Source organism: Dendropsophus ebraccatus, chromosome 6 (genome assembly GCF_027789765.1).
Source record: "Dendropsophus ebraccatus isolate aDenEbr1 chromosome 6, aDenEbr1.pat, whole genome shotgun sequence".
NCBI lineage: Eukaryota > Metazoa > Chordata > Amphibia > Anura > Hylidae > Dendropsophus > Dendropsophus ebraccatus.
This window is the reverse complement of record NC_091459.1, coordinates 105,749,725-105,777,309: the sequence shown is the minus strand read 5'-3', so window position 1 is coordinate 105,777,309 and position 27,585 is coordinate 105,749,725. Positions and strand designations below refer to the sequence as shown.

Here is a 27,585-nt window from a genome sequence, read left to right as displayed (position 1 = left end):
ATGTCAGAACTGTTTAAAGTGACAGATTCCCTGATCATCAGCAATGCCAGAGCGGCCTGCAAGAAGGATTCTCTCATGGCAGAAGGGGTGACTTGCTGCATTAATGTTTCCAAGACACAGCCATTCCCAGACATTGATGTCCAGAAGCTGCGTATCCCTGTGTTTGATGATCCACTGCAGAAGCTCTCCGAGTATTTTGACCAGTGTGTGGAGCTGATAGACAGTACTATAAAAAGTGGTGGGAAGTGCCTGGTCTACTGCAAACACGGGCGAAGTCGATCTGCAACAATCTGTATCGCCTACCTGATAAAGCATAGGAAAATGTCACTTAAGGACGCCTTTCAGGTATGGCAGTCTCATCATTATCTGTGAAGAGATGAGAGTCCATTGCTGTTACTGAACTACATGGTTGCATCACCTGACATCAGGCTGACCTGTTCCGGGAAAGTCAGTTTTATCGGATCCTGGAATTCCCTTTTTAAAAAAGTTGAAATTTGAAACCTATTTAAATCTAATATCATGGAATTATATGCACAAATAGTAATTCAGATAGAAAACAAATCTGCTTTAAAAAAAAAACAAAAAACAACAACCTGTACCTATAATTTAAACAAACTTTTTACGTGTTATAGCCACTAGAGATGAGCACACTGGGTTCGGGTTCGAGTCGATCAGAACCCGAACGTTCGGCATTTGATTAGCAGTGGCTGCTGAAGTTGGATAAAGCTCTAAGGTTGTCTGGAAAACATGGATACAGCCAATGACTATATCCATGTTTTCCACATAGCCTTAGGGCTTTATCCAAGTTCAGCAGCCACCGCTAATCAAATGCCGAAAGTTCTGGTTCGAATGGACTCGAGCATGCTCGGGGTTCGCTCATCTCTAATAGCCACATATCAGAGGCTTTTATCAATAGGGGGCCCCGGTACTGAGACCCCCGACAATCGCTAGAACGAAGGGGCAGACACACTCAGCAGTTGTGCACTCTGCCCCTTCATCTCTGCTCTCATGTAGCAGTAGACCTAATTCTGTGAGAGCAGAGATTAAAGGGCAGAGCTTCTGCCCCTTTGTTCTAGTCATCGGCGGGGGTCTTACCACCCATACCCACTGATACAAACCACTGATGTGTCACTATGACATGTTGGAAATTTGTTTAAATGATAGGTACAGTTCAAGTAGAAAAAGTACCAATGACTACGTCCGGTATTGCGGATCAGACCCTATTTTTTACACAGAATACTTTAGCTAAAGGATCACCATTTTCTGTGCCATGCGGCTCTGTCATTACAGCGCGGCCCATATTCATACAGTTATGGGGGGGGCGGAACTCCGTTACAGGCACTCCATGTCCATGTCACATGTGAAACATAGAATGTGTGAATGCGGCTTGAGGGGGACATTCATCAAACCTACGACTGGGGTTACACAAGGGAGAAGGCGCAGATTTGCCCCTTTTGTATGCCTGCCATATCCCCCGCTTGGCCGCCTATGAGGGCACGGCATGGCGGGGTGGCCTCCTCCTGCGCCTCATTCATCATGAATTATGGTGTAAATCATGATTAAAATCTACCCCTGCTGGAAGCAGGGTTGGGCGCACGGCCTGCCGGATTCAGTAAAAGAGTGTGTCTCTTAGTGAATTTGGAAAGATGGCGGGCCTAACTTACGACCAATGTATGAGTACACCAGCCTTAATAAATGTCCCCCTTAGACTTTTCATGACTCCCTGTCACGTCAAAAGTTTTTCACTTTAAGAATAAGAGGGCTATCTAAAATTCCAGACACCTCCTAAATACATGTATCTTAACTTACATAGTGTCTTTACTTTATTATCCTAGGTAAATTAAAGAAGAGCACATAAGCTTATACCGTCACTCATGTAATACAATTGACCTTACATCTGTAATACAATTCTAAGAATCTCATTTGTTCTCTTGCAGATGGTTAAAGCAGTACGACCATCCATAGAACCAAATGAAGGGTTCTGGTCCCAGTTGGAATCATATGAAAAATCTTTGCAGCCAAATAATTGAATGTGCAACTTTTTTTTCCGTCATGAACCAAAAAAATTCCTACATTAGATCGCCTAAACATCTAGTATCACCAGCCTTTGTGAGAAGAAGTAAAGGGACAAAGGATTACTTCAAACTACATCATGGAAATTATTTAGTCTTTGTCTGGCAGATACGAGCAGTGTCTTCTAATCAGTGCTGGATCTCCATCAGGTAAAAGAGGCTCATGAACAGTGCTGACATAGTTGCAACCATTCTCTGGTACTGATGATCCCAGCAACCAAAGGCATAGCTATAGGGGTGCACCTGGACCCAGAAGCCTGAGGGGCTTCATAAAGTCTTCCGCATGTGAGGGGGGCCAGTATTATAATGAAGCATTATAGGTAAGGGGCCCTATGACAGATTTTACCCTGGGGCCCATGGACTTTAAGTTAGGCCTCTGTCAATGGCTCCTCTAAAACAGTGGCCGATCGCTTTTATTACTATGGAATTCCTGCAGGCATATACACTCCGGCTGGCATTCCATGCGGCTGCACAAAAAAGTGACATGTTAATTTTGGGCAGCCGCTATTCGCTGTGCACTCAATGTAAAGTGCAGCTCCGGACGCACCTTACATTGTCTGCTATGGATAATTGGAACGCAGGCGCACCCATATTTCAATTTAAAAAAAAGTGATGTTCATCCAGCTGGTACTGCAAGCGACAAGCTGTCATTCAAGCATCTCATCTATATTGTATGCATACAGTATAACTAAGGGGACTAAGATGCCCTATGTCATTTTGTGGCACCTGCATTCATTATCCAGGACTTCAGACCAAAACGTGCCAACTGGAGGAAGAAATTAGATTAATCGACTTTTATGCTGGATGTTGAACTGCTGTGGCCTATTGCCTCAGACCAGGCCAGTCCATGTACATTGCAGGTTAATGTGCAGAGAACTGTGATCTCACCTACCTGTCTCCCTTTCTGCTTGTGATCATCTTGCAAAATGTTATGTTCCATTGGATGTCACTCTGCACACCATAACCATTGTTTCTTGGGAAAGATGCCCCATGTGAACACACCCAAACCAACACCATTTATCCAGATTACGACTTTTATTGTTTCCAATATGCACATTGTCATACAAATAACATTCAAAACATACAAAATGAAATGCTAACATATGCTGAATTACCTTCTACATGTGCCCTTATTTCTGTCAGTGTAAGTAATGGTGTGCACTAAAAAAACACATTGATTCACATATGAAAAAGATAAAGGTTCAGTACAAAATGGCTCGACATGGCTTCTGTAGGTCACTCCCTATCCCAGGCTAGACATAGGCTCTAGAGTTTGCGGCGCTCTCTCTCATCTCCTTGAACTGTGTGAATTCACTGTCAGGTTGCTTGTTGTAGATATATGCAGTGGCTCTGCAAGAAAAAAAAACGTGTCCATTACATATGTGGTAAGGGTGACAATTCTTTGAAGACCTCATCCACACGGCAATACAGATGCTTCAGTTTATACAAAGCTTTATTATGCTGCGTTTACACGAATAACGATCGAATTTGAAGAATAATCGTACGTGTAAACGCAGTGATTGATCCAGCGACGAGCGAGAAATCGTTCATTTAGATCTTATAACATGTTCTAAAATCGTCATTCGTTGTTCGAAAAAAATTCACAGATCGTTCCGTGTAAACAGTCGTTCACCGATTTTTCCTATGTGCGAGATAGGCTTAAGCGATCGCAAAACGAATTTTCCGTACGATATATCGTTCCATCTAAACGCTGACCGTTATAAAAAAAATCGTTACTTTGAAATCGTTAATCGTACGATCGGGCGAATTATCGTTCCGTGTAAACGCAGCATTAGGACACCCAATCAAGTGCAGAAATTCATACAAAAAAGTGGCCTGCTCAACCGCATTCCCTATGTACTACTGGTTTAATAGCTATATCCATATGGCACCTACTGTGCCATGTACTACGGGGGTCTTTTAGCCTCAGTACTCTGCCATAAGTGTCCATGCAAATAACTCTGCCATGTACATAGGGCCTTTGCCAGCGTTCACACACTGCAGATTTAGCGGTAGCTGCTGAAGTTGGATAAAGCCCTAAGGCTATGTGGAAAACATGAATATAGTCATTGGCTGTATCCATGTTTTCCAGACAACCTTAGAGCTTTATCCAACTTCAGCATCCACCGCTTGAGGTTCGCTCATCTCTAAACACAATGTACATTATTTGTGTGTGTGTAAAAATATATAGTTTATTAAGAATTAAATGAGCTAGTGCCATTCTCCTGTGACAGTGCCCTGGGGGCTGGCATAGGGTTCTATTTTCTTGGCCCACTACTAATATTTTATCAAGCTAAAAGCACAGATGCAGGATTATTAGGTATGGCAGCACTGCTTTTATTACTAGCACCAGCTTAAAGGGGTTGTCCAGCAAAAATCTTTTTCTTTCAAATTTACTGGTTTCAGAAAGTCATATAGATTTGTAATTTACTTCTATTTAAAAATCTCAAGTCTTCCTATACTTATCAGCTGCTGTATGTCCTGAAGGAAATGTTGTTTTCTCTTCAGTCTGACACAGTGCTCTCTGCTGCCACCTCTGTCCGAGACAGGAACTGTCCAGAGCAGTAGCAAATCTCCATAGAAAACCTCTCCTGCTCTAGACAGTTCCTGTCTTGGACAGAGGTGGCAGCAGAGCAGACAGCACTGTGTGAGACTGAACAGAAAACAGCACTTCCTGCAGGACATACAGCAGCTGATAAGTGTAGGAAGACTTGAGATTTTTAACTAGAAGTAAATTACAAGTCTATATAACTTTCTAAAACCAGCTGATTTGAAAGGAAAATATTTTGCTGAATAACCCCTTTAATATGTATGACAGATTTACAGATGGTAGACAGATTTACTTTACAACTAGTTAAACGACTGCTTACACCATGTCTTTAAAGTGTCACTGTCGTGAAATTATTTTTTGCAGAAATCAATAGTCCAGGCGATTTTAAGAAACTTTGTAATTGGGTTTATTAGCCGAAAAATGAATTTTTATCATGAAAAAGCAGTTTGAAGGTCTTCCCCCTGTCTTCATTCCTCTCCTATGGAGCGAGGGAAATAAAACACCAAAACAGGACAACAAAGAGTTAATCTACAGCAACATCACTCTCTCTCTCATCTGACAGTCAGCACTGACCTCTCTGACCTCTGAATACAGCTTCACCCAGCTCTGTGTTTGTATAATCCTGTGTTCTCAGCTCTCTGCTGCTGGCTAACTCCCTCCTCCCCTCTCTATAGAACAGACAGGGTTGTGTCTGATGCAACAAGTCACAATTTCCTGATTTTTAGCAGTGGATGACAGAAAGGAGAGGAGGGGGGGACCTGGGAAAAGTCTTTTTAAATGCAGATAATGGCATATCTGCCTAATAAACCCATTTACAAAGTTTCTTAAAATCGCCTGGACTATTGATTTCTGCAAAAAAAAAAATGTTCAGGACAGCGATTCTTTAAGTCTATGTCAGACTGTCAGCAAAATATTAAAAAGGGATACCCTATACAGCAAAATGTGTTGCCAACAGACCCATAGACTTAATAGGCCAAAGTTTTATCATTGTGACATTTGGTCCATTTCCCTAATATGCACTTTCTGTGTAGAATTAAAGTATGTGGTCAAATGCACTACCCAGATAACATATACGTTTAAGAAAGGGATGGACCACATTTGGCTCATTGAAGTCTAAGGTTCCTATTCCACAGGCCGATGGGGGCCTGATCAATAATGTAAATGATCTGCTAGATCGGCGCTCATTTACTAGGCCTATTACATGGCCCTATAATCATTTAGCGAGGGCTGCAGGGACATGACAGACCGCTCAGCCAATCACTGGCCACGGCGGTCCTGGCCAGTGATTGGCTGAGCGGTCTGTCAGCTAAGACAGGCTGCTCCGAAGCTGATGCTGCGGGACCGGGAGGAAGAAAGAGCGCAGGAGAAGCCCTGCAACATGTTTAGGTAAAGTATGGTGCTTGTGAAATCGTCGGACGCACGCTGCGCATCGCTATTCCACGCAGCAATGCACGGTCGGTGCTCGATGATTTTAGGTTTGAATCTAATTAAATGATCAACTGATAACAAGATCATTGGTTGATCGTTGTCTCTATTCCATGGAGTGATAATCCGCCAAATTGGGCCAATTATCACTCTGTGGAATAGGCCCCTAAGGCTCCATCAGCAACATATTGGGCTGTTCGTCATCATCCCTGCTTTGGGCATACAGTATCACAGTTCTTGCTATGACATGATTGCAACAGATGAAAAAGTAAGAATCATTGTTCTGATATGCTTATTGAACCTACCCTTTTTTAGCAGATTTTTTCTTTTTCTTGAAAGAGCAGCAAAGAAGAGAACCACCAAGAATGGCCAGCAGAGATCCAGCCCATCCTATATATAGTGCAGAGCCGAGTTCATACCTGATAAGAAAATATGGTATCAATATTGCATCTGTAAATAGATAATTATCTATCTATCTATCTATCTATCTATCTATCTGTCTGTCTGTCTGTCTGTCTGTCTGTCTATCATCTATCTATTATCTATCTATCTATCTATCTATCTAGCTCCTATCTATCTATCTGTCTATCTATCTACTCCTATCTATCTATCTCTTCTATCTATCTATCTATCTATCTATCTATCTATCTATCTATCTATCTAGTACCACTTTTTGAAAATGAAGATTACATCTACTGCTTTATAGCTAGAAATGAGTGCCCTCTATAACATTCATGGTATATGTACAGGGGTTATCACAATAAGCAATGCTTCCAACACAGCTTATAAACTCCCCCTATTATTAGTATTTACTTTCAGAGTGCCCTCTTTTTTTCCAGAGCGCTGTACATATAATAAGTGTTAACAAATAGAATGTAACATAAAACAACATAAATAAAGTAAACAAGAGACTGGTCCATTAAGTTAAAAGAATAGGGGGGGGGGGTAAACAGATGGAGATCTTGTGAGTATTGGAGATAGGATGAGGGGCGGTATTGGGATATCAGGTTTTGTAAGTCAGGGTTAACAATTATACTGAATTAGTTAGGCAATGGGGAGCCAGTGAAGGGATTGGCAGAGAGGAGAGAGAGAGGATGAGTGAGGGACGAGGTGGATTAGTCGGGCAGCAGAGTTAAGGATGACCTGGAGGGGGGCAAGGGTGTTAAATGGAAGGCCAGAGAGGAGGATGTTGCAGTCGTCTAAGCAGGAGATGATTAGGGCATATACCAGCAGTTTTGTGGAGTCAGGGTTAAGGAAAGAGCGGATTCTGGAAATATTTTTGAAGTGGAGGCGGCAGGAGGTGGTCAACCCTGGATGTTTAAATGACAGAGCAGAATCAAAGGTGACCCCAAGGCAGTGGACTTGAGTGAGAGGGAAGAGAGCACAGCCATTGACTGTAATTGGAGCAAAAGGGGAGAAAGATCATGAATTCAATTTTATCCATGTTGAGTTTAAGAAAGTGGGAAAAGAAGAAGAGAGATATAGCTGATAGATATTCTGGGATCCTGGATAGCAGAGAGGTGATATCTGGACCAGAGAGATAAATGTGTGTCATGTGCATAGAAATTGTACTTGAAGCCATGGGATTTTATGATCTGCCCAAGGGTAGACGTATAGTTGATGAAGCCGTGGGGGATGCCAACAGTGATGGGGTGAGGTTGAATCTGCTGTGTGAGTGGGAAATGCTGAATGTCTGCTACCACACAGACTTCCTGAGATCTATCCTTTAAGGGGGTATGCCAAGATTAAATGCTATCTAGGTCCACATGATAGGAGATATCTAGCTGATCAGCAGGGGTCTGACTACTGGAACCACCTCTGATCACAAGAAGGGAGGTCATTTGTCACCCACGTGAATGAAGTGGCAGCCTGCATGCTCTGCTACCATTGTATTTACTGTCTGTGGGATAGCCAGGTTCAGCATTCGGCAGTCAGAGCTGGGCTGTTTGCAGTAGTACACACACTTAATTCTTTCTCTAAGTTGCCTGGTCTGCGGTGGGTCATGCATGGGGAGGTAACACATGACAGGAAGCAGCAGAGCAGCGGGGACCAGGAATGCTGGAATAATGGCAGATGTGGTGGAGCAGGGAAGCTGACTGCCACTTCTTTTTGTTTTTACAGCACCACAGGTCAAATATAAAAAATGTTGTGCCGCTAGAATACATCTTTATTCCTCAATGAATCAATAAAAGTTAATGTAACTGTATACAAATGCAAAATTCTTTCATTAAATTATAAAACGTACTCACCTTTGTCCACTATAGCGTGTATCAAAAAACTGCTGCGTGATGCTGGCCGCATACCAGGATACTGGCACCAGGCAACATATTCCTGTATAGAAATAATAACGGTTCATAAAGATTATGTCAGACTATGACATTGCATTTGTGTTGTCGATATGTTTATATATTTTATACGTACTGTACAATGGATGTATATATGGGTGTGTATGAATGACAGCTAAATGGTAGTCTTGGAGGTTTCTAGTTGTTTTATAGAAGCAGTTACACAATTGAATTACACAGCTAAAGTGAATCTGTTTCCATATATCCACCCTCCCCCTAAGCTACTGGTTTGGTGATCATAAATCCTTTTGTGTCTTTCAAAATGCTCCTGGTGCCATGTTTTTTGTAAAAATGATCCTTTATTCTGTGTCAATGAGGTGTGGTAAAAAGCATCCATGACCTAGGCCTGCAATGCATCTACTATGTTGTTCTCCACCTTCCTTGGCCTTAATTACACCCCTTGTGCACATGTGCTGAAGCAATCCTATGCAATGCAGGCACACTGACACGGCAAAGCTTCTTGTTCTAGGCTACCATTTCAGTGCGTCTGTGTTGTCTTTACCAGCGCCCGGGAGCTGTCATTTCTATGGTGCAAGCGCTGTGAGATGTACAGGCTCCACTTTGTAGTGACTGTAGTGTAGTACGGCACAGCACCACAGAAATGACAGATTCTGAGCACTGGTGAAGATGGCACAGGCTTAACGACATGGTAGCCTAGAACAAGAAGCTTCACCGCTTATGGACATAGACACCATTTGTACTATGGCTGAATAGAAGAAAGCCAGGGGGCTTAACGAAAGCCATGGGGGCAGAGAAGAACACAGTAACAGTGTCACAGAGCACGGATGCTGTAGGCCACGCCTCATTGACACTGCCAGTTAAGAATAAAAGATAATTTTCACAAAAACCATGGCACTAGGTGCATTTTGGAATACATGACTGGCTAGGATTTCTGATCACCAAATAAATGGTATAGATTCACATCAATTAAAGAGGTTCTTAAGGGAACAAAATTGTTTTCAAATCCACTGCTGTCAGAAAGTTCTATAGATTTGTAAATTACTTTTATTTAAAAAAAAATCTCAAGCATTTAAGTAGGGTACTTATAGGCTGCTGTATGTCCTGAAGGTAGTGTTTTTTTCTTTACAGTCTCAAACTTTGGACAATTCCTGTCACAGACAGAGGTGGCATTAGAGAGCACTGTGTCATACTGAAAAGAACACACCACTTATTACAGGACATACAGCAGCTGATAAGTACTGTGATTTTTAATTTCTTCTTGTGCAAAAAGAAAATGAATTATGTATATAAAAATTATAAAAGTATTTACCAATTTGCATAACTGTCTGATATTAATTTATATGATTCTTTTCATTCTTGAGTAGTGAATGCAGCTCTGGACTAAAATTGGGCTGTAATACAGGATACAAAGTCTGCTCAAAATTGAGCATACAAGGATCAACAAAGTGTGGGCTCAGGTTAGTTCATTACTTATTCAAGTCAAAAATGTGGTTTGCCTGGGCTTTTTACCTATTTCTGGTTTTGCTTATTCACGAGAATAAGATTCTAAACTGAGATTCAAAATATTACCGTATACAGCCTCGGAGGAGCACATATACATCATCTGCATCTCCTAAGCTGAACTGCTGTTTTTGTTCCTGTCCTATTTAATATTTATCAAGCATTATTCAGCTCCGATTACCTAGCCCAGGCCGCATCCAGCACTTAAATCACTCTTTGTGTATAATCTGTAATTTATAGCATTGTCGCATGGCTCAAACAAAACTAATTCCTAAAGCATTTATAAACCAAGAACAGTTCCAGCGGCCGGCATGGGATGATAGACAGGCAACAGCACACATAAATTGTCCGCCCTTTGCTTTTATAATAATGGTTCTCGAAAGTTTTCCATTTGTTCTGAATAAGAAATATGGAAAACCAAATTCTGGGTGGTCCAGGAAATATATTATAAATATAATATTATAATATTAACCAATTATACATGATTATGCAGAAATTCTGATAATCCATTATCAATTAGTCAGTCTCATTCTCCAGCATGCACGTGTATTGTTTTTTAATAGAAAATGTGTTTGGCTCCATTTACCCTGTGGAGGTGCACCATATGAATTCTGCAGTTCTCGACAGATCACAGCTGTTCACTGGTGTCACCAGCAGAATGTGCTTTAATTTGCTTATTGTAAGGGGACCCCTTTAAAACCTCCACCAGAGAGAGATTTAAGTAAAAACTGAAAGAAAACCTTCATTGCTGTAAAGAATTAGATTCCTTGTTGGATTATTGTAAATATATATATAAAAATAATATATAATGGGAGCGGCGATGTCTGCAGTAATAAATTCTGAATAAATATATTAGCAGTGACAGAATGGAAAAGCAAAAAAAAAATTAAGAGGGGGAGAGCGTTCTGCTGATCACATCAAACAAGCATCAAAGTTAGAATCAATGGCAAAGTTACTTTTGTAAGGGGAACAGGATAAACTACTCTCCCCAGCCTAGATTGCTAGACATTGATTTGTAAATTGAACTGGATTTTGAATATATCTTTTGGGCTGATGATTCGGGGATAAGAATGAATACAGGTACTGATACAGGTAAATGATTATGAGTAGAGATGAGCAAACTTTTTAAAAGTTAGCCTTGGCAGGTGCGCTGAAGTTTGGCACTGTAATGACTGAAGTCGTGGATCCACTGTACCACCGCTAGCGATGATGTAGCTGCACCAGGGTCCGCACCGCTGGTCTTCACCAGTGCCTGCCGCCAGGTGGGATGGACTTGCTGCGGCAGGCGACCCCCAGGTCTCTACCCCTGGCTAGGCTTGCTAACGGCAGCAGGCGAGGTGCAGCAGAAGACACGTGGATAGACAGTGGGATAGCAGTAGGACTCGCAGCTGAAAACAAGGGCAGAAACAGCGGGCAGGAACAACAGAGACCTGAAACCACACACTAAGAGAAGCATGCCGAGGATCCAACAGGGAGGGTCAGCACAGGTGTGTAATTTATAGGGAAGGGGATTGGTGCAACTAACCAATTAGGGACGCACTGCCCTTTTAAATATGTGACAGCTGAGACCAGGAGCACAGGGTGGTAATGCGCCCTGCCATGCCAAACTCACGCGGCTTCGGCATCCACTGCTAGAAGCAGAAGGGGGATTGGAACGGCAGGCCGGAACACGGGATGCCGCCGCGGCCATGACAGACACACATTTCAGGTTCGGCTGAAATTTAAACAAACTAAACAGCTAACTAATCACAGCTATAATTAATAGAAACGATACATTGCATTGAAGTCAGAGGGAATCTCAAGCGGCCGCACAAAAAACTCACATGAGCATCTGTGTCTTAGACCGTTGCCCGGAGCATAAGTCATCCCTACAGCAGCCAAATCCACCTAGCCAGTCCCTTCTATTTCCAAGGGAGACACTATCTAACCTTCACCTCTAGGGGAAGTCCAAGCTCGTCAGACCCCATCTCACTTTCTCCTTTAAGGGCAATCATTCCCCCGGAAACAGAGGGGGCATCCTCCAACATATTGGCTGCCACTTCTACATCTAAAGGCTCCCAACTGTCTGTGACATCAGGAGTGACAGGAGGCACAGATATGTCAGAGGCCAAAGGTTGGTCTTATATCTTTCTTCTACAGTTCTACAGTCTCTGTTGTATACACCCTTGGAACAGTTCTTTTGTTATGTAGGCCCAATTTGCCAAAGTTTTGTAGTTGTGCCATGTCGGCCACATGTAACGTTAAAGAAATGTGCATGGTTTTTGGACCACGAAAAGTAAAGCTTGAGTTCCAATATTGCAATGCAATATTTTAATATTTTAACAGTAACTGAGACTACTGCCATGTTTTATAGAATAAAGAATAATGTTTGCTATTTTATACGGAGACTGTAATGAACGCAACTTGCTATGTGCTAGAGGACCTCTAGTTGACTGCTAGCATAGCAGTGATCGGCCAGCCGCATCAGGTGACTTGCATGTATATAGACCTTAATATAGGGCCTACTAGCAGGGGGATAATGATGTTGTCCCCGAGCTAGGAGCTGCTTGGGTCATGTGTCCCATACAGCAGGTGGAACTCACTCTACACTTAGGGTACTATTACACAAAGCGATTTTTAGACGATCAACGGTTAATGATTGACTAACTCAAATGACCGCCATGGCGAAAGGCCTTAAATCATTCACCCAGTTACACGGAACAATGATCGTTACTTATAATCGTTACTGCGTTCGTCCTGTCGTTGCTACTGCGAACGACCAACATCCTATTACATGCGAACGATTTGCAAATGATCAACGATAAGAATTCTCGTTGGTCGTTTAATCGTTATCTGCTATTACACTAAATGATTATAGTTTAAATCTAAACGATTTAACAATTATTTGAATGATAATCGTTCAGTGTAATACCACCCTTAGTAGTGCTTCCTCCTGGGTAACGTCAAATTGTCAATTAGTGCTAGGTCAATGGGATAAAGGGATGTCCCTCAATAATGGTTTAAACTTTAAAGGATGTCCTGCTTAGTGATGGTATATTAATCACAAAAGGTAGATATGCAATGTCTTAGCTCGCTTTTTTAAACAGTGATTCATAGAAGATCCAATTCCTAATTTCTTTTTGGTCTTATTCCACTTCCGACACATTTCCTACATTTATAGCAGATGGGTTCATCAGGGAATATTTGGAAATATAGATTCATAGAAATTGCAGTATTCTGCTGTAGAAAAATCTCACCATGCAGGTGCCATTAAGTGGTAGCCTGCTAAGTTTAATGATGATTTAGGGACACTTCAGTCCAGAGAGATGCTGGAGCCTCCATGATGATGTGCTGTCGGATTGCGGTGCTATTAGTGTACACCACAATCTTACTGCATGCGATCATGGAGGCTCCAACTTATTTAATGAACAAAGTGATGGATACATTATGCACTTGTAAATATGTTCACTGAATAAAACTTAGTTTGGAAATATACTAAACTACTCAATTATGTTTGTCAATCCTCTTTTTTTAATGTTTGTACTAAACAAGTGGAGAAACTATACTACCTCCTTCTGTCTTCTATCTATACACACAGAAAGAATATTTGAGATAGAGAAATTTGCACCTATTGACCCATATTAAGTGACCCATCTCCGGCTGGTGGCCATTTTGAAGGTACACCACAGATGAAAGACTGTAACCTGTTATACCTAATGTTGCAGTATAGTAACTGTTAAACCATAATAGCTTGTCTGTTGGGTGATTTCTATTGCACGTCACCAGCACCAAGGGCGTCACTGTAATCACCTCAGACAAATGTTTTAGGGAGTAGGTCTTGGTAGAAACTACAAGATCAATTACACTAATCCTGACGCCAGACAAAATTTTAGAACAGGTCGCCTGAAGTAACCTGCAGCTGCTTTACAGGATTAACTTCACCCAGGAGAGCTGTGGACAGTGGTGGATCACTGGTGTACAATGACTTATTGTGTGTCAGTGATTCACCCCTGTCCACAGCTCAGGGCTTTTAAAGTAATTTAATGTACAATGTGCGGCTGCAATTTTGTACTGGGTTCATCTGAAAAAATTTGGTTTGTTTGCAAACCAAACTTTTTCCAAAGTTTTTAACAAATCTCAGTTCGGGAAATTTGGTTCCCTCATCTCTAATTATGAGGAGCAGATAAGAGTTATTCAGCAAAGAAAAAATATTCCAAGAATTATTATGGAAGGAGAAATGAAGCTGGCTAAAGGTTTAGATAAAAGAGTATTGATGGGTGTACCTGCAACAGGAAAAAATTGTATGGGGACCCCCTTACTCTTTGTGTGGTTCTCCGCACTATCCTCAAGCTTAGATGCTTAATTTTTTTATATACAGTACCGTTCAAAAGTTTGGGGTCACATTGAAGTTTCCTTATTTTTGAAGGAAAAGCACAGTACTTTTTGATGAAGATAACTTTAACCCCTTAGCGACCCATGACGTATCTGATACGTCATGGCGCCGCGGGGGGTGTTCTGAACGGCGCTGATCCCGGCTGACACGTGCAGCCGGGCAGTGCCTCTGTCTAATTAAGCACTTCAATGCAGCTGTCAAACCTGACAGCTGCATTGAAGTGCTTTATGCACAACATCCCTGGTGTCTAGTGGGTCGGATCTCCCCCCCGCGATGCGATTGCGGGGGGGAGATCCGTTCTTCTGGCCGTGCCGGGCCTCAGCGTCGGAATGACGCTGATCCCGGCTCGGCAGTAGATTGCTATGGCCTGCAGCAGGCCATAGTAATCTATGACCGATCTAATCGATCTTTGCTTTGTATATACACAGCATTGATCTCTATTAGAGATCAGTGCTATGTATATACAAGCCCCCCAGGGGAGCTTCTTGTCCATGTAAAAAAAAAAGTAAAAAAGTGTTTTTATTAATAAAAAATCCCCTCCCCTAATAAAAGTCCAAATCACCCCCCTTTTCCCATTTTATAAATATAAATTAATAAATAAATAAATAAATAAACATATGTAGTATCGCCGCGCGCGTAATCGCCCAAACTATTAATTAATCACATTCCTGATCTCGCACGGTAAACGGCGTCAGCGCAAAAAAATTCCAAAGTGCAAAATTGCGCATTTTTGGTCGCATCAAATCCAGAAAAAATGTAATAAAAAACGATCAAAAAGTCGTATATGCGCAATCAAGGTACCGATAGAAAGAACACATCATGGCGCAAAAACTGACACCTCACACAGCCCCATAGACCAAAGGATAAATGCACTATAAGCCTGGGAATGGAGCGATTTTAAGGAACGTATATTTGTTAACAATGGTTTGAATTTTTTACAGGCCATCAGATACAATATAAGTTATACATGTTATATATCATAGTAATCGTAACAACTTGAGGAACATGCATAACAAGTCAGTTTTACCATAGGACGGACGGCGTAAATGCAAAACTCCCCGAAATCAAAACAAATTCGTTTTTTTTTTCAATTTGACAGCGCAAATGATTTTTTTCCGGTTTCGCAGCATATGTTATGGAAAAATAATGCCGGTCATTGCAAAGTACAATTGGTTTCACAAAAAATAAGCGCTCATATACGTCTCTAGGTGAAAAAATGCAAGCGCTATGGACTTTTAAACTTAAAATGGAATAAGCAAAAGCGCAAAAACGAAAATAGGCTTTGACCTTAAGGGGTTAAACTAGTCCTAACTTTAAACAAATACACTCTATACATTGCTAATGTGGTAAATGACTATTCTAGCTGCAAATGTCTGGTTTTTAGTGCAATATCTACATAGGTGTATAGAGGCCCATTTCCAGCAACTATCACTCCAGTGTTCTAATGGTACAATGTGTTTGCTCATTGGCTCAGAAAGCTAATTGATGATTAGAAAACCCTTGTGCAATCATGTTCACACATCTGAAAACAGTGTAGCTCATTACAGAAGCTACAAACCTGACCTTCCTTTGAGCAGATTGTGTTTCTGGAGCATCACATTTGTGGGGTCAATTAAACGTTTAAAATGGCCAGAAAAAGAGAACTTTCATCTGAAACTCGACAGTCTATTCTTGTTCTTAGAAATGAAGGCTATTCCATGCGAGAAATTGCTAAGAAATTTAAGATTTCCTACAACGGTGTGTACTACTCCCTTCAGAGGACAGCACAAACAGGCTCTAACCAGAGTAGAAAAAGAAGTGGGAGGCCGCGTTGCACAACTAAGCAAGAAGATAAGCACATTAGAGTTTCTAGTTTGAGAAACAGACGCCTCACAGGTCCCCAACTGGCATCTTCATTAAATAGTACCTGCAAAACACCAGTGTCAACATTTACAGTGAAGAGGCGGCTGCGGGATTTTGGGCTTCAGGGCAGAGTGGCAAAGAAAAAGCCATATCTGAGACTGGCCAATAAAAGAAAAAGATTAAGATGGGCAAAAGAACACAGACATTGGACAGAGGAAGACTGGAAAAAAGTGTTGTGGACGGATGAATCCAAGTTTGAGGTGTTTGGATCACAAAGAAGAACGTTTGTGAGACGCAGAACAAATGAAAAGATGCTGGAAGAATGCCTGACGCCATCTGTTAAGCATGGTGGAGGTAATGTGATGGTCTGGGGTTGCTTTGGTGCTGGTAAGGTGGGAGATTTGTACAGGGTAAAAGGGATTCTTAATAAGGAAGGCTATCACTCAATTTTGCAACGCTATGCCATACCCAGTGGACAGCGCTTAATTGGAGCCAATTACATCCTACAACAGGACAATGACCCTAAACACACCTCCAAATTGTGCAAGAACTATTTACAGCAGAAGCAGGCAGCTGGTATTCTATTTTCTTATTTACTATTCATTTCACAAGGTATGGTGGTGAATAAGTGTGACTTTTCATGGAAAACACAAAATTGTTTGGGTTACCCCAAACTTTTGAACGGTAGTGTATACCTGTATAAAACCTGACTGTGGCTTTATGCTTTAAAATTGCTTCATTTCATTGGTAAACAGTGTTAACTAGGTGGGGCTTCACTGCAGTTTGGCCCTCACCACAGCAAGGAAATGGGGCCTAACTGCCCTGAATCCTAACCTAAGTTACATGTTAACCGACGAAATGAAGCAGGAGTACGAGGGGTGATATGATTACTTTAAGTGTGGCCAATCAGCTTCAACTTTACTGGGCCAGGCTGGGCAGAGCAGAGGAACAACTGACATCACTTCCTGTATTTGGTCTCCTCTCTTGCTATTACAAAAGACCAATTTTTTTTAGTGTTGGAGCCCCTGACTACAGTTTCCAGTAAGTGAGACACCTAGTGGCCAATTTTATAGCACCATTTTTATATAGAAAATAGGCAAAAAAATAAATGAAGTAAATTGAAAGACGTAGATGTGTATCAATGTTGATTTAACATTATTTATTGATAATGACAGTGCCTATTTAATCAACATTTGTTACTGTGGACAGTACTGCTCCCAAATTTAATACTTCTATATTTTTATAATAATCCAACATTGTTTTGAATTTTTCCTAAAAATGGTTTTTAATCAAAGTCCTCCCTGTTTGGGTTTTTAAGGGTTTGGACAATTTTTTTTTGTTAAAAGACAAAAAAAACTTTCCCCAGAAAATTAACTGATCAAAGCACATTTTACTGTTAAGGCTATATTCATAGCATTTAACATGCATTTAATTGGTGCTTGCAATTTGGTGGTAGAGTAGCAATAATTTTGACGTAATTGCAGCAAATTTAAATTTACTCTCAAATAGCATAATTCACTGCAAAATAGTGCCAATTCAATGCTATGTGTGAACATAGCCTGTGACCCCCAGTGAACAACTGGGATCTGTTGAGAATCTAAACATCAACTGTTAAATTCATATGGTGCGCTCATGAAGCTGGATACATTTTCCATTAAAAAACAATACAAATACATGCTAAATCTGCCAGAGAATGAGACACTGGCTAATAGATGAAGATATTTCTCTCTATTAATTTTCAAAAAGTATAGTTGAAAAGCAGACAATCTCTTTAATCTTTTACAAATGAATCACTTTAAATTTGATGATGTTGTCGGAAACAGGGGGACACATGTTGGGTAACACTGTCCAAAGTGTAAGGCAGGCTATGGGAAAAGATATTAGGACGGTAGTGGCTTCTGGTCCAATGGCACCTATTGGGTCCACCTCAAGGACACAAAAGTTCAATAAACATAAAGACTTGCAAACATTAATATAAGACCAAGTGTGGCACATGGACCTTCTCAGATCCGCAATAGTAGTCTTATGGTGCGTTTACACAGACAGATTTATCTGACAGATCTTTGAAGCCAAAACCAGGAGCAGACTATAAACAGAGATCAGGTCATAAAGGAAAGACTGGAATCTATCCTCTTTTCAAATCCATTCCTGGCTTTGGCTTCCAAAATCTGTCAGATAAATCTTTCTGTGTAAACGCACCATTACTCTCTTAGTAATTCAGCAACCTCTTACTAAGTAGGCTCACGATTCATATTGGCCAGGCATGATAACAACTTTAAGGGAACCAATCAGCACATTTGTGCTGATTAGATTCCCAGAATGGCTGCACAGACCTCACTTGTATTGTGTTGGCGGTTACTGTAGCTTCAGGTCCCGGTAAATCACTTTATAATCACGCGTGCGAGATGGGGAAAGCCGTGACTAGTCATCTGGGTGGTGTCCTAGCCATGGCTCTCTGCCTGTCATCGCACTCTGGGGAAGTGATGGACAGACAAAGTGACCTGTCAATCACTTTGGTTTACCTTTAAGAAAAACTCATCCAATTACATAACTACCACTGACAGACAAGAGCAGGACATCAGCATACACCCAATGAACTTTCGCCTACATTAGTACATACAGTAGACAGTATGAAAAAGCAATACAATAATCAGAGCCTTACATAAGTTACAATGTTGTTCCAATATTGCTGTATTAAACTCATGTACTGTACCTGCTAAAATGAAGATCAGTCCACCAGAAAGAGCTATCTTTCCTTTGGCGTATTCATCACTACTTCCAAATTTTGTGCACTTCAGTCCAAATAAGGAGAGTATACAAGCAAAGAGACCCAGGATGAGAGAGATGATCATCAGGGCACGGCATGCCTGGATAAAAGCTGTGGGAGACACAAAAAGTAGTTCATTGAGACTTATTTGTGATACATAGAGGGGTAATTGTTCCCTCATAGATACACACATTTTCTCCTTTTTAAAAAATGTTTTTACATTGTAGAAGAAATAAATGTACTTAGCCTGGAGCCCATCTGAAGACATACTTGTTTATATCCTATGAAACTCATTTTTTTCCATTTTCTGATGGAGAAAACATTGCGCAGTCGCTCCTACTACTGAAAGATCGGGTAACTATAGATACATTTCCATGCACAAGCTCTATTCTAATTCAATAGGGCTTGTGAGCAGAACTCACAAGATAAGCTTCACTTTACAGTCCCCTCAGCTCCCCCTCATGCCTGTCTAGTGCTTGTCCCCACTAACTCACCTCTCCACCATCACTGAAGAACGTCTCTCCAAACTACTCTCCACATCACATCTCACCACCTGCGCACTTGACCCAATCCCATCCCACCTTATCCCCGACCTCTCCTCAGCACTTGTCCCAGCACTAACCCATCTCTTCAATCTATCACTAACTTCTGGTGCCTTCCCATCTCCATACAAAAATGCAACCATCACACCCATCCTTAAAAAGCCATCCCTTGACCCTACCTCCTTATCCAGCTACTGCCCCATCTCACTTCTCCCCTTTGCTTCAAAACTCCTGGATCAACATGTCTACCATGAACTATCCTCCCACTTTTCATCCAACTCGCTTTTTGACTCCCTGCAATCCGGTTTCCGCTTCCACCACTCCACAGAAACTGCCCTCACCAAAGTGGCTAATGACCTGCTAACTGCCAAAACCTCACGCAAATACTCTGTGCTCCTTCTCCTTGACCTATCTTCTGCCTTCAAACAGTTGACAAATTCTCTCATCCCTTGGCGTCACTAGCTCAGCCCTCTCCTGGATCTCCTCTTACCTCTCCAACCGCACTTTTAGTGTTTCCCACTCCCACACCACCTCCTCTCCTCGTCCCCTTACTGTTGGTGTTCCCCAAGGCTCTGTACTCGGACCTCTTCTCTTCTCCATCTATACTTCTAGCCTGGGACATATAGAATCCCAGGGCTTCAGGTACCATCTCTACGCCGATGACACTCAGATCCACCTCTCTAGTCCAGATGTCACCTCTTTGCTATCCAGGATTCCAGAGTGTCTATCGGCCATATCCTCCTTCTTCTCCTCCCGCTTTCTAAAACTCAACATGGACAAAACAGAACTTATCATCTTTCCCCCATCTCGCTCCAGCCTGCCGTCTACTCTGTCAATCACTATCATTGGCTGCACTCTGTCCCCTGTCCCCCAAGTCCGCTGCCTTGGGGTCACCTTTGACTCTGCCCACATATTCAGGCCCTGACCACCTCCTGCCGCATTTACCTCAAAAACATTTCCAGAATTCGCTCTTTTCTCACCCCTGACTCGGCCAAACTGCTGGTCCATGCTCTTATTTCCCGTTTAGACTACTGTAACATCCTCCTCTCTTGCCTTCCATCTAGCTCCCTTGATCCCCCCAGTCTATTCTTAACTCTGCTGCCCGACTAATCAACCTTTCCCCTCGCTTTGCCTCTGCCTCTCCCCTCTGCCAATCCCTCTATTGGCTCCCCATTGCCCAACATATTCACTTTAAATTGTTGACCATGACGTACAAGGCCATCCACAGCCTGTCCCCTTCGTACATCTCGGACCTGATATCCCGCTACTGTCCCTGGCGCAAACCTTCGATCCTCCAGTGACCTCCGTCTCCGCTCCCCCCTTGTTCGTACCTTGCACAACCGCCTCCAAGACTTTGCCTGAGCCTCCCCCATACTCTGGAACTCACTACACTGAAACATCCGACTCTCATCCACCATCAAGTCCTTCAAAAGTAACCTGAAAACCCATCTCTTCAAACTAGGCTACAACCTATAACAATTCTGCATCACACTTGACTGGCTGCACTTTACCTCCTGTTTCTCTCCCCATATCTTATAGATTGGAAGCCCTTGCGGGCAGGGTCCTCTTCCCTAATGTACCAGTCTGTCTTTTGCTCTCATGTAATGTGTCCTGATCTTGTATTGTTCCTGCTTGTTACCCTGATCTATTGTATAGCGCTCTGGAATTAAGGGCGCTTTATAAATAAATAATAATAATAACAACTCACCCAGCATGGATGTATCGGTGGCAGGAGTGACTGCAAGCCAATTAGGTGAAGCTGCCTAATAACAGGTAAATTTGCCAAGCATAAAATCTTAAGACTGGTGTCACACATGGCACTCTTAATAGAGTGGTGTAGCCCAAGTTGTTTGCTGCTCCATTTATAAAAAAAGATCACAGGGAGTCCCAGTGTTTCCCTGCAATTTTATACTTATTCCTTATCCTGTGGATAGAGGAAATTATTTTAACTTTGAATATCCCCCTGGGGGGCTTATCCTGACAAGTGGACTATAAAGCCTTGTACTGTAAGAAACAATGTGGTAATGAAGGTGTATATTTGAGTTCTACCACGAGAGATCACTGTCTGTATATTTGTAACTGTTGCACAGCTGTAGTCATGTAAGGGTTATTGTTTTGTTTGTGATCTGCACACCGATGAGTTACTCTTCTCTTTCACCTATCTCTATCCCCCTACTTCTCGCACTCTCTTCACCACTCACTAGCTCTGCCAGGTTCCCTGTCTGGGACAGACCAGCTGTAGTGTATCCCTATGTAGAACACAGAGACTTTCTTTAAACCAACACTTATTCTTAAGATGCAGTGCTAAACACCTAAAAAGAGGACAAGTCAGGGATCCGTGAACATCTCTAAAAGTGCAGGACAGTATTCTAAAAGTAGAGGAACGGATCCGGATAGAGCAAAGCAGCTAAGAGCCTATGTACTTTATCTCCCAATACAGGTGACACCGGGACACCCTCGGACACTTCGCTCAACTTAGGTAACTAGGACTGTGGCTTGTGTCACCCTGATAGGACGAGTGCCCCGACACTGCAGGGAAAAGGTGGTATAGCAACAAAGGTCGAAACATCAGCACAAGTATTCTTCTTCTTTCAAGTATTCTCCTTCTAAAAGTTCCGGCAGAGCACAGTTTTACATTGGTTTGGGACTCTCACAACCTACTCCTCTCCACTCCTCTGAACACTCTCTACTCTTCTCAGTCAACCAACCAAGTCAGCACTGCTACTCTTCTCTCTACCTCAACCGCTCTGAGCACAGATCTAGTAAGTATCAGCTACGTATTATACATTTTACTTGTACCCAGTGGCGTAGCAAGGCCCTCCTTTGCCACCGCACTGCCCCCCTCCCACTCCCTTTTGTGACCACAAGCAGTGGTTTGCTTGCGATCACAAGAAGCTAGCCCCCGGCTGGCGCGCGGCTCCCGGCTTTGTCCCATCCCCAGCAGCACACATCAGTAAGCTCTGTGTGTGCCGGGGAAGTACTTCCGGCACAGGGAACGTCTATAACAAGCGCCCTCTGTACTGGAAGTACTTCCCCGGTGCACACAGAGCTCACTGGTGTGTATGCTGCCGGGGATGTGACAGAGCCAGGAGCCGCGCGTCAGCCGAGGGCCAAAAGAGAAGAGCCACGATGGGGGAGCGAGTTGTGAGGTGAGTTGTGTTTGTTTTTTTTTCTGTTTTGCAGAGACGGGGGGCTAACATTGGGGCCATTATAAGGGGGATACATGGAGGGCCATCTATAAGGGGGATAACAGGGGGGCCAGTATAAGGGGGATACATGGGGGGCCATTATAAGGAGGACAATGCAGGGGGCCATCTATAAGGGGATAACATGGGGGGCCATCTATAAGGGGGCTATCATGGGGGGCCATCTATAAGGGGGATAATATGGGGGACCATTATAAGGGGGATACATGGGGGCCATCTATAAGGGGGATAACATGGGGGCACCTATAAGGGGAATAACATGGGAGCCATTATAAGGCGGATACATGGGGGCATCTATAAGGGGGATGACACAGGGGGGCATCTATAAAGGGGATACATGGGGCATCTATAAGTGGGATAAAAAGGGGTGGCCATCTATAAGGGAGATAACATAGGGGACCATTATAAGGGGGATACATGGGGGCCATCTATAAGGGGGATAACATGGGAGGTCATTATAAGGGGGATACATGGGGGCCATCTATAAGGGGGATAACATGGGGGCCAACTATAAGGGGATAACATGGGGGGCCATCTATAAGGGGGATAACATCGGGGCATATCTATAAGGGGGATAACATGGGGGTCATCTATAGGGGGGCAACACAAGGGAGACAACATGGGGGGCATCTATAAGGGGGAACATTGGGGGCCATCTATAAGGGGGACAACACGGGGGGGACATCTATAAGGGGGACAACACAAGGGGGACATCTATAAGGGGGATAACATTAGGGGGCCATCTATAAGGAGGACTAGACTGGGGGGCGGGCCTATACAATAGGGCATGCACAGAGGGATGCATGTACTGTAGTGGTCTACATAGAGGGGGCATATACTATAAGGGGGGTCACATACAGCCTCACATCAGCCTACCTACTAAATGATAGTGTAAAGCGGCCATTACAGATGTGCAGTTTGTAGAGAGATGTGGATGGTGAGGAGTGAGGAGCCTAATATGTTTGTCTGGCAGATTCTTTGTATTCGTGGCTCGGAGAAGTTCGTATAATGGCCCAGGGCAGATGGAGGAGAAGATGTAAAGGGAAGAACTCGATTAGAGAAGACGTCCCCTGTTAGTCACTAAATATAACTGCACTGTAATGTATATGGTGTATAGAGCCTGTTTAGAGTTGGGCTACCTCTATATGACTGGATGACGGGGGGCTAACATTGGGGCCATTATAAGGGGGATACATGGAGGGCCATCTATAAGGGGGATAACAGGGGGGCTAGTATAAGGGGGATACATGGGGGGCCATTATAAGGAGGACAATGCAGGAGGCCATCTATAAGGGGATAACATGGGGGGCCATCTATAAGGTGGCCATCATGGGGGGCCATCTATAAGGGGGATAATATGGGGGACCATTATAAGGGGGATACATGGGGGCCATCTATAAGGGGGATACATGGGGGCACCTATAAGGGGAATAACATGGGAGCCATTATAAGGGGGATACATGGGGGCATCTATAAGGGGGATGACACAGGGGGGCATCTATAAAGGGGATACATGGGGCATCTATAAGTGGGATAAAAAGGGGTGGCCATCTATAAGGGAGATAACATAGGGGACCATTATAAGGGGGATACATGGGGGCCATCTATAAGGGGGATAACATGGGAGGTCATTATAAGGGGGATACATGGGGGCCATCTATAAGGGGGATAACATGGGGGCCAACTATAAGGGGGATAACATAGGGGCATCTATAAGGGGGATAACATGGGGACCATTATAAGGGGGATACATGGGGCATCTATAATGGGGATAACATGGGAGCCATTATAAGGGGGGTACATGGGGGCATCTATAAGGGGGGCGACACAGGGGGCATCTATAAGGGGATAACATGGGGGCATCAGGGGGATAAAATGGGGCAATTACATGGGGGCCATCTATAAGAGGGATAACATGGGGGCCATCTATAAGGGGGATAACATGGGGGGCCATCTATAAGGGAATAACATGGGGGGCCATCTATAAGGGGGATAACATGGGGGCCTATCTATAAGGGGGATAACATGGGGGTCATCTATAGGGGGGCAACACAAGGGAGACAACATGGGGGGCATCTATAAGGGGGAACATTGGGGGCCATCTATAAGGGGGACAACACGGGGGGGACATCTATAAGGGGGACAACACAAGGGGGACATCTATAAGGGGGATAACATTAGGGGGCCATCTATAAGGAGGACTAGACTGGGGGGCGGGCCTATACAATAGGGCATGCACAGAGGGATGCATGTACTGTAGTGGTCTACATAGAGGGGGCATATACTATAAGGGGGGTCACATACAGCCTCACATCAGCCTACCTACTAAATGATAGTGTAAAGCGGCCATTACAGATCTGCAGTTTGTAGAGAGATGTGGATGGTGAGGAGTGAGGAGCCTAATATGTTTGTCTGGCAGATTCTTTGTATTCGTGGCTCGGAGAAGTTCGTATAATGGCCCAGGGCAGATGGAGGAGAAGATGTAAAGGGAAGAACTCGATTAGAGAAGACGTCCCCTGTTAGTCACTAAATATAACTGCACTGTAATGTATATGGTGTATAGAGCCTGTTTAGAGTTGGGCTACCTCTATATGACTGGATGAGGTGATATGTGTACAGTGGATTATTCAGTAGCAGCGGTGGTGTTAGTATATGGTGTTAGGCAGTATGTGACGGTGTTAGTCAGTATGTGGTGGTGGTAATATTTTTTTTGTTTTTTTGTTTTGTTACTTTTGTTTTGTTATATTTTGTTACTTGTAATCTGGTACTGTGTTTTAGTGGATTAAGTGTACTGGATTTGGTCATTAACAATATGGTGGTAATTGTTGCCTCTTGTATATTGGTATTATTGACAATATTGGTCTCAGTATACAGGATTTGGTTAGTAACATGTATGAATGTATAGTGATAATATTTCCTATATACTGGTATTATTGGTAATATCAGTCTTGAGATATACCAATAGCATCGCTTGGTCGAGGGGGCCAAGAGACATTAGCTACGTCGCTGCTTGTACCACAGAAGATTCTTCAGTAAAGAAAGAGTTTATTCTACTGGGACTCAGTGAATATTGCACTAGCACCTACATGCAACACCGTCCTTGAGTCATTTCCCCTTTCTGTGGGTGGAGGTACCAACAGTCCAGGTGGGTCATAACTCCACTCCAGACCACCGTGATAAGCGCCCAAGGGACCCATCACAACCCAGCAGGTCACCGACCATTGAGAAAAGTATAGCCAGTTAAGAAAACTAAAAGCAGGTGTGCCTTCATACCTGTGTGCTAAGTTAGCACTGGCATCACAACAACCTACCACCTGGCTGAGCTATACTTCACGACTATCCACCATAGAAGTGGAGTCGCACAGTACTATCTAGCAAGTCACTGGTCGCAGCCGCCACAGCCGGCCCACCACACATACGTCGGAGATGCAGCCGTTTTTAGCTCCCCCCACTGTATGCGGCAACCGAAAATTCTCCAGCGCGGTCTCGAAGTTTTTCAGCCCCCGCCCTATAAGATGACACCCCGCGTATAAGACGACCTCTGACTTTTGAGAAGATTTTCCTGGGTTAAAAAGTAGTATTATACGCAGGAAAATACTGTACCTACAATGACCTATAGCTATATATATAGGGCTGCTTATAAAGCCTAGAAGCCTAAATTAATATATATACATGACAGGCGCAAAAGACAGTTGATCACAGGAAGCTGCTTGCAGCAATGGAAGGATAAAGTGACTAGTGCACACAGGATTAATCCCTATCCCCTCACAGCAGAGACCATGGCCAGTACCAAAATCAAAGTTAAGCTTCATAAGCAGTATCCAAATTTCTGGCTCAGGCAAGTGGTAGCGAGCATAAAACATACTGCCTGGTGGTTGGGTGAATCCCTTATAGTCAGTCTAATAGTGGTATAGTATACACCTAGTACAGCTAATACAGCGGCCTGGAATATAGATGCACCCATGCATGCTTCCCCTGCTTTTCTCATTCCATCCTGTGGTGTTTCCATCACTTTCTGAGGTTTTCAGGTGGACTAGACACCCTCCCCTTCACTGAGTAGGGCCTCCTAAAAAAAAATGCTCAAATCTCCCATTGACTTTAATAGGGTTTGTTACTCGAGTTGAGAATTTGATTATTAAACATAAATAACAAGCTTTTAAGCATTTTAGTACTTATCTCTATTGTTCCACCATCGGCCTCCTTGCACTTGTATATGGCTCTCTTTAGCTTGTATGGGTAATATCTTATGGTTAGTTATGGGCCAGAGGCCACTGAGGACTTGGTATGTAAAAATTCCAAGCCCTGGCCCTGGTGTAAAATAATAAAGCTTACACATACCTCTTCATGCTCCCTGGTGACTTTCTCACTTCTGTCCTCAGCCGCTGCTGGAACATCTGAGCCGGTCTCTAAAGTGACAGGCCACTCAGCCAATCACTGGCCGAGACAGTGGACACTGATTGGCTGAGCAGCCTGTCACTTAACAGACCGGCTCTGAAGTTCCAGTGGCGACAGAGGAAAGAAGAACCCGGGGGCGCATGGAGAGGTATGTATATGTTTTGTTCTTTCTTACAGTCATCAGCCATCGGCCGTGCATCGCTATTACATGTAGCAATGCATGCTCAGCGGCCAATGATTTTTAGGCTGGAATAAACAGCAAAGATCAGCCAATGATCGTTTCATCAGCTAATCATTGTCTTTATTACACCTAGCAATAATCTGCCGAATTGGCCTGATTTGGCAGATTATCGCTCCAGGTAATAGGGCCCTTAGTAATATTTTTTTAACAGCATTTAGAGAAATGTTTTATAGCAAGTCTGATAAACCACAGGCATATTAAACAGGTCCTATCCAATTCAGATGAATGAGAGAGGAACATGAACATGCTCAATGACCCTTATTGAGGAACTGGAAAGAAGACTTAAAGGGAACCAATCAGCCCAATTGGGCTGATTTGGTTACCTGCATCACTGTATAAAGCTGCTATGCAGCTTGCAGCATGTAC

The 27,585-nt window shown here is 43.0% G+C and overlaps 2 protein-coding genes across 3 annotated transcripts in view; one reads left to right on the top strand and one right to left on the bottom strand.

Annotated features, from left to right (window-relative positions):
* Window positions 1-2,216, top strand: DUSP28 (dual specificity phosphatase 28). The gene is made up of 2 exons (XM_069974243.1): window positions 1-345; window positions 1,938-2,216. The coding sequence occupies exons 1-2, from the start codon at window positions 1-3 to the stop codon at window positions 2,028-2,030; spliced, it is 438 nt and encodes a 145-aa protein (XP_069830344.1). The 3' UTR covers window positions 2,031-2,216.
* An 872-nt stretch (window positions 2,217-3,088) lies between these two features.
* LOC138794974 (claudin-10-like) overlaps window positions 3,089-27,585 on the bottom strand; it is a 47,805-nt gene continuing 23,308 nt past the window's right edge. For both annotated transcript variants that reach the window (XM_069973909.1, XM_069973910.1), the window contains 4 exons: window positions 18,782-18,946; window positions 8,298-8,379; window positions 6,354-6,467; window positions 3,089-3,422 (listed from right to left, as the gene is read on the bottom strand). In XM_069973909.1, coding sequence (XP_069830010.1) covers window positions 3,326-3,422; window positions 6,354-6,467; window positions 8,298-8,379; window positions 18,782-18,946 — 458 coding nt within the window. In that variant the 3' untranslated portion in view covers window positions 3,089-3,325. The remainder of the gene's footprint in view (window positions 3,423-6,353; window positions 6,468-8,297; window positions 8,380-18,781; window positions 18,947-27,585) is intronic.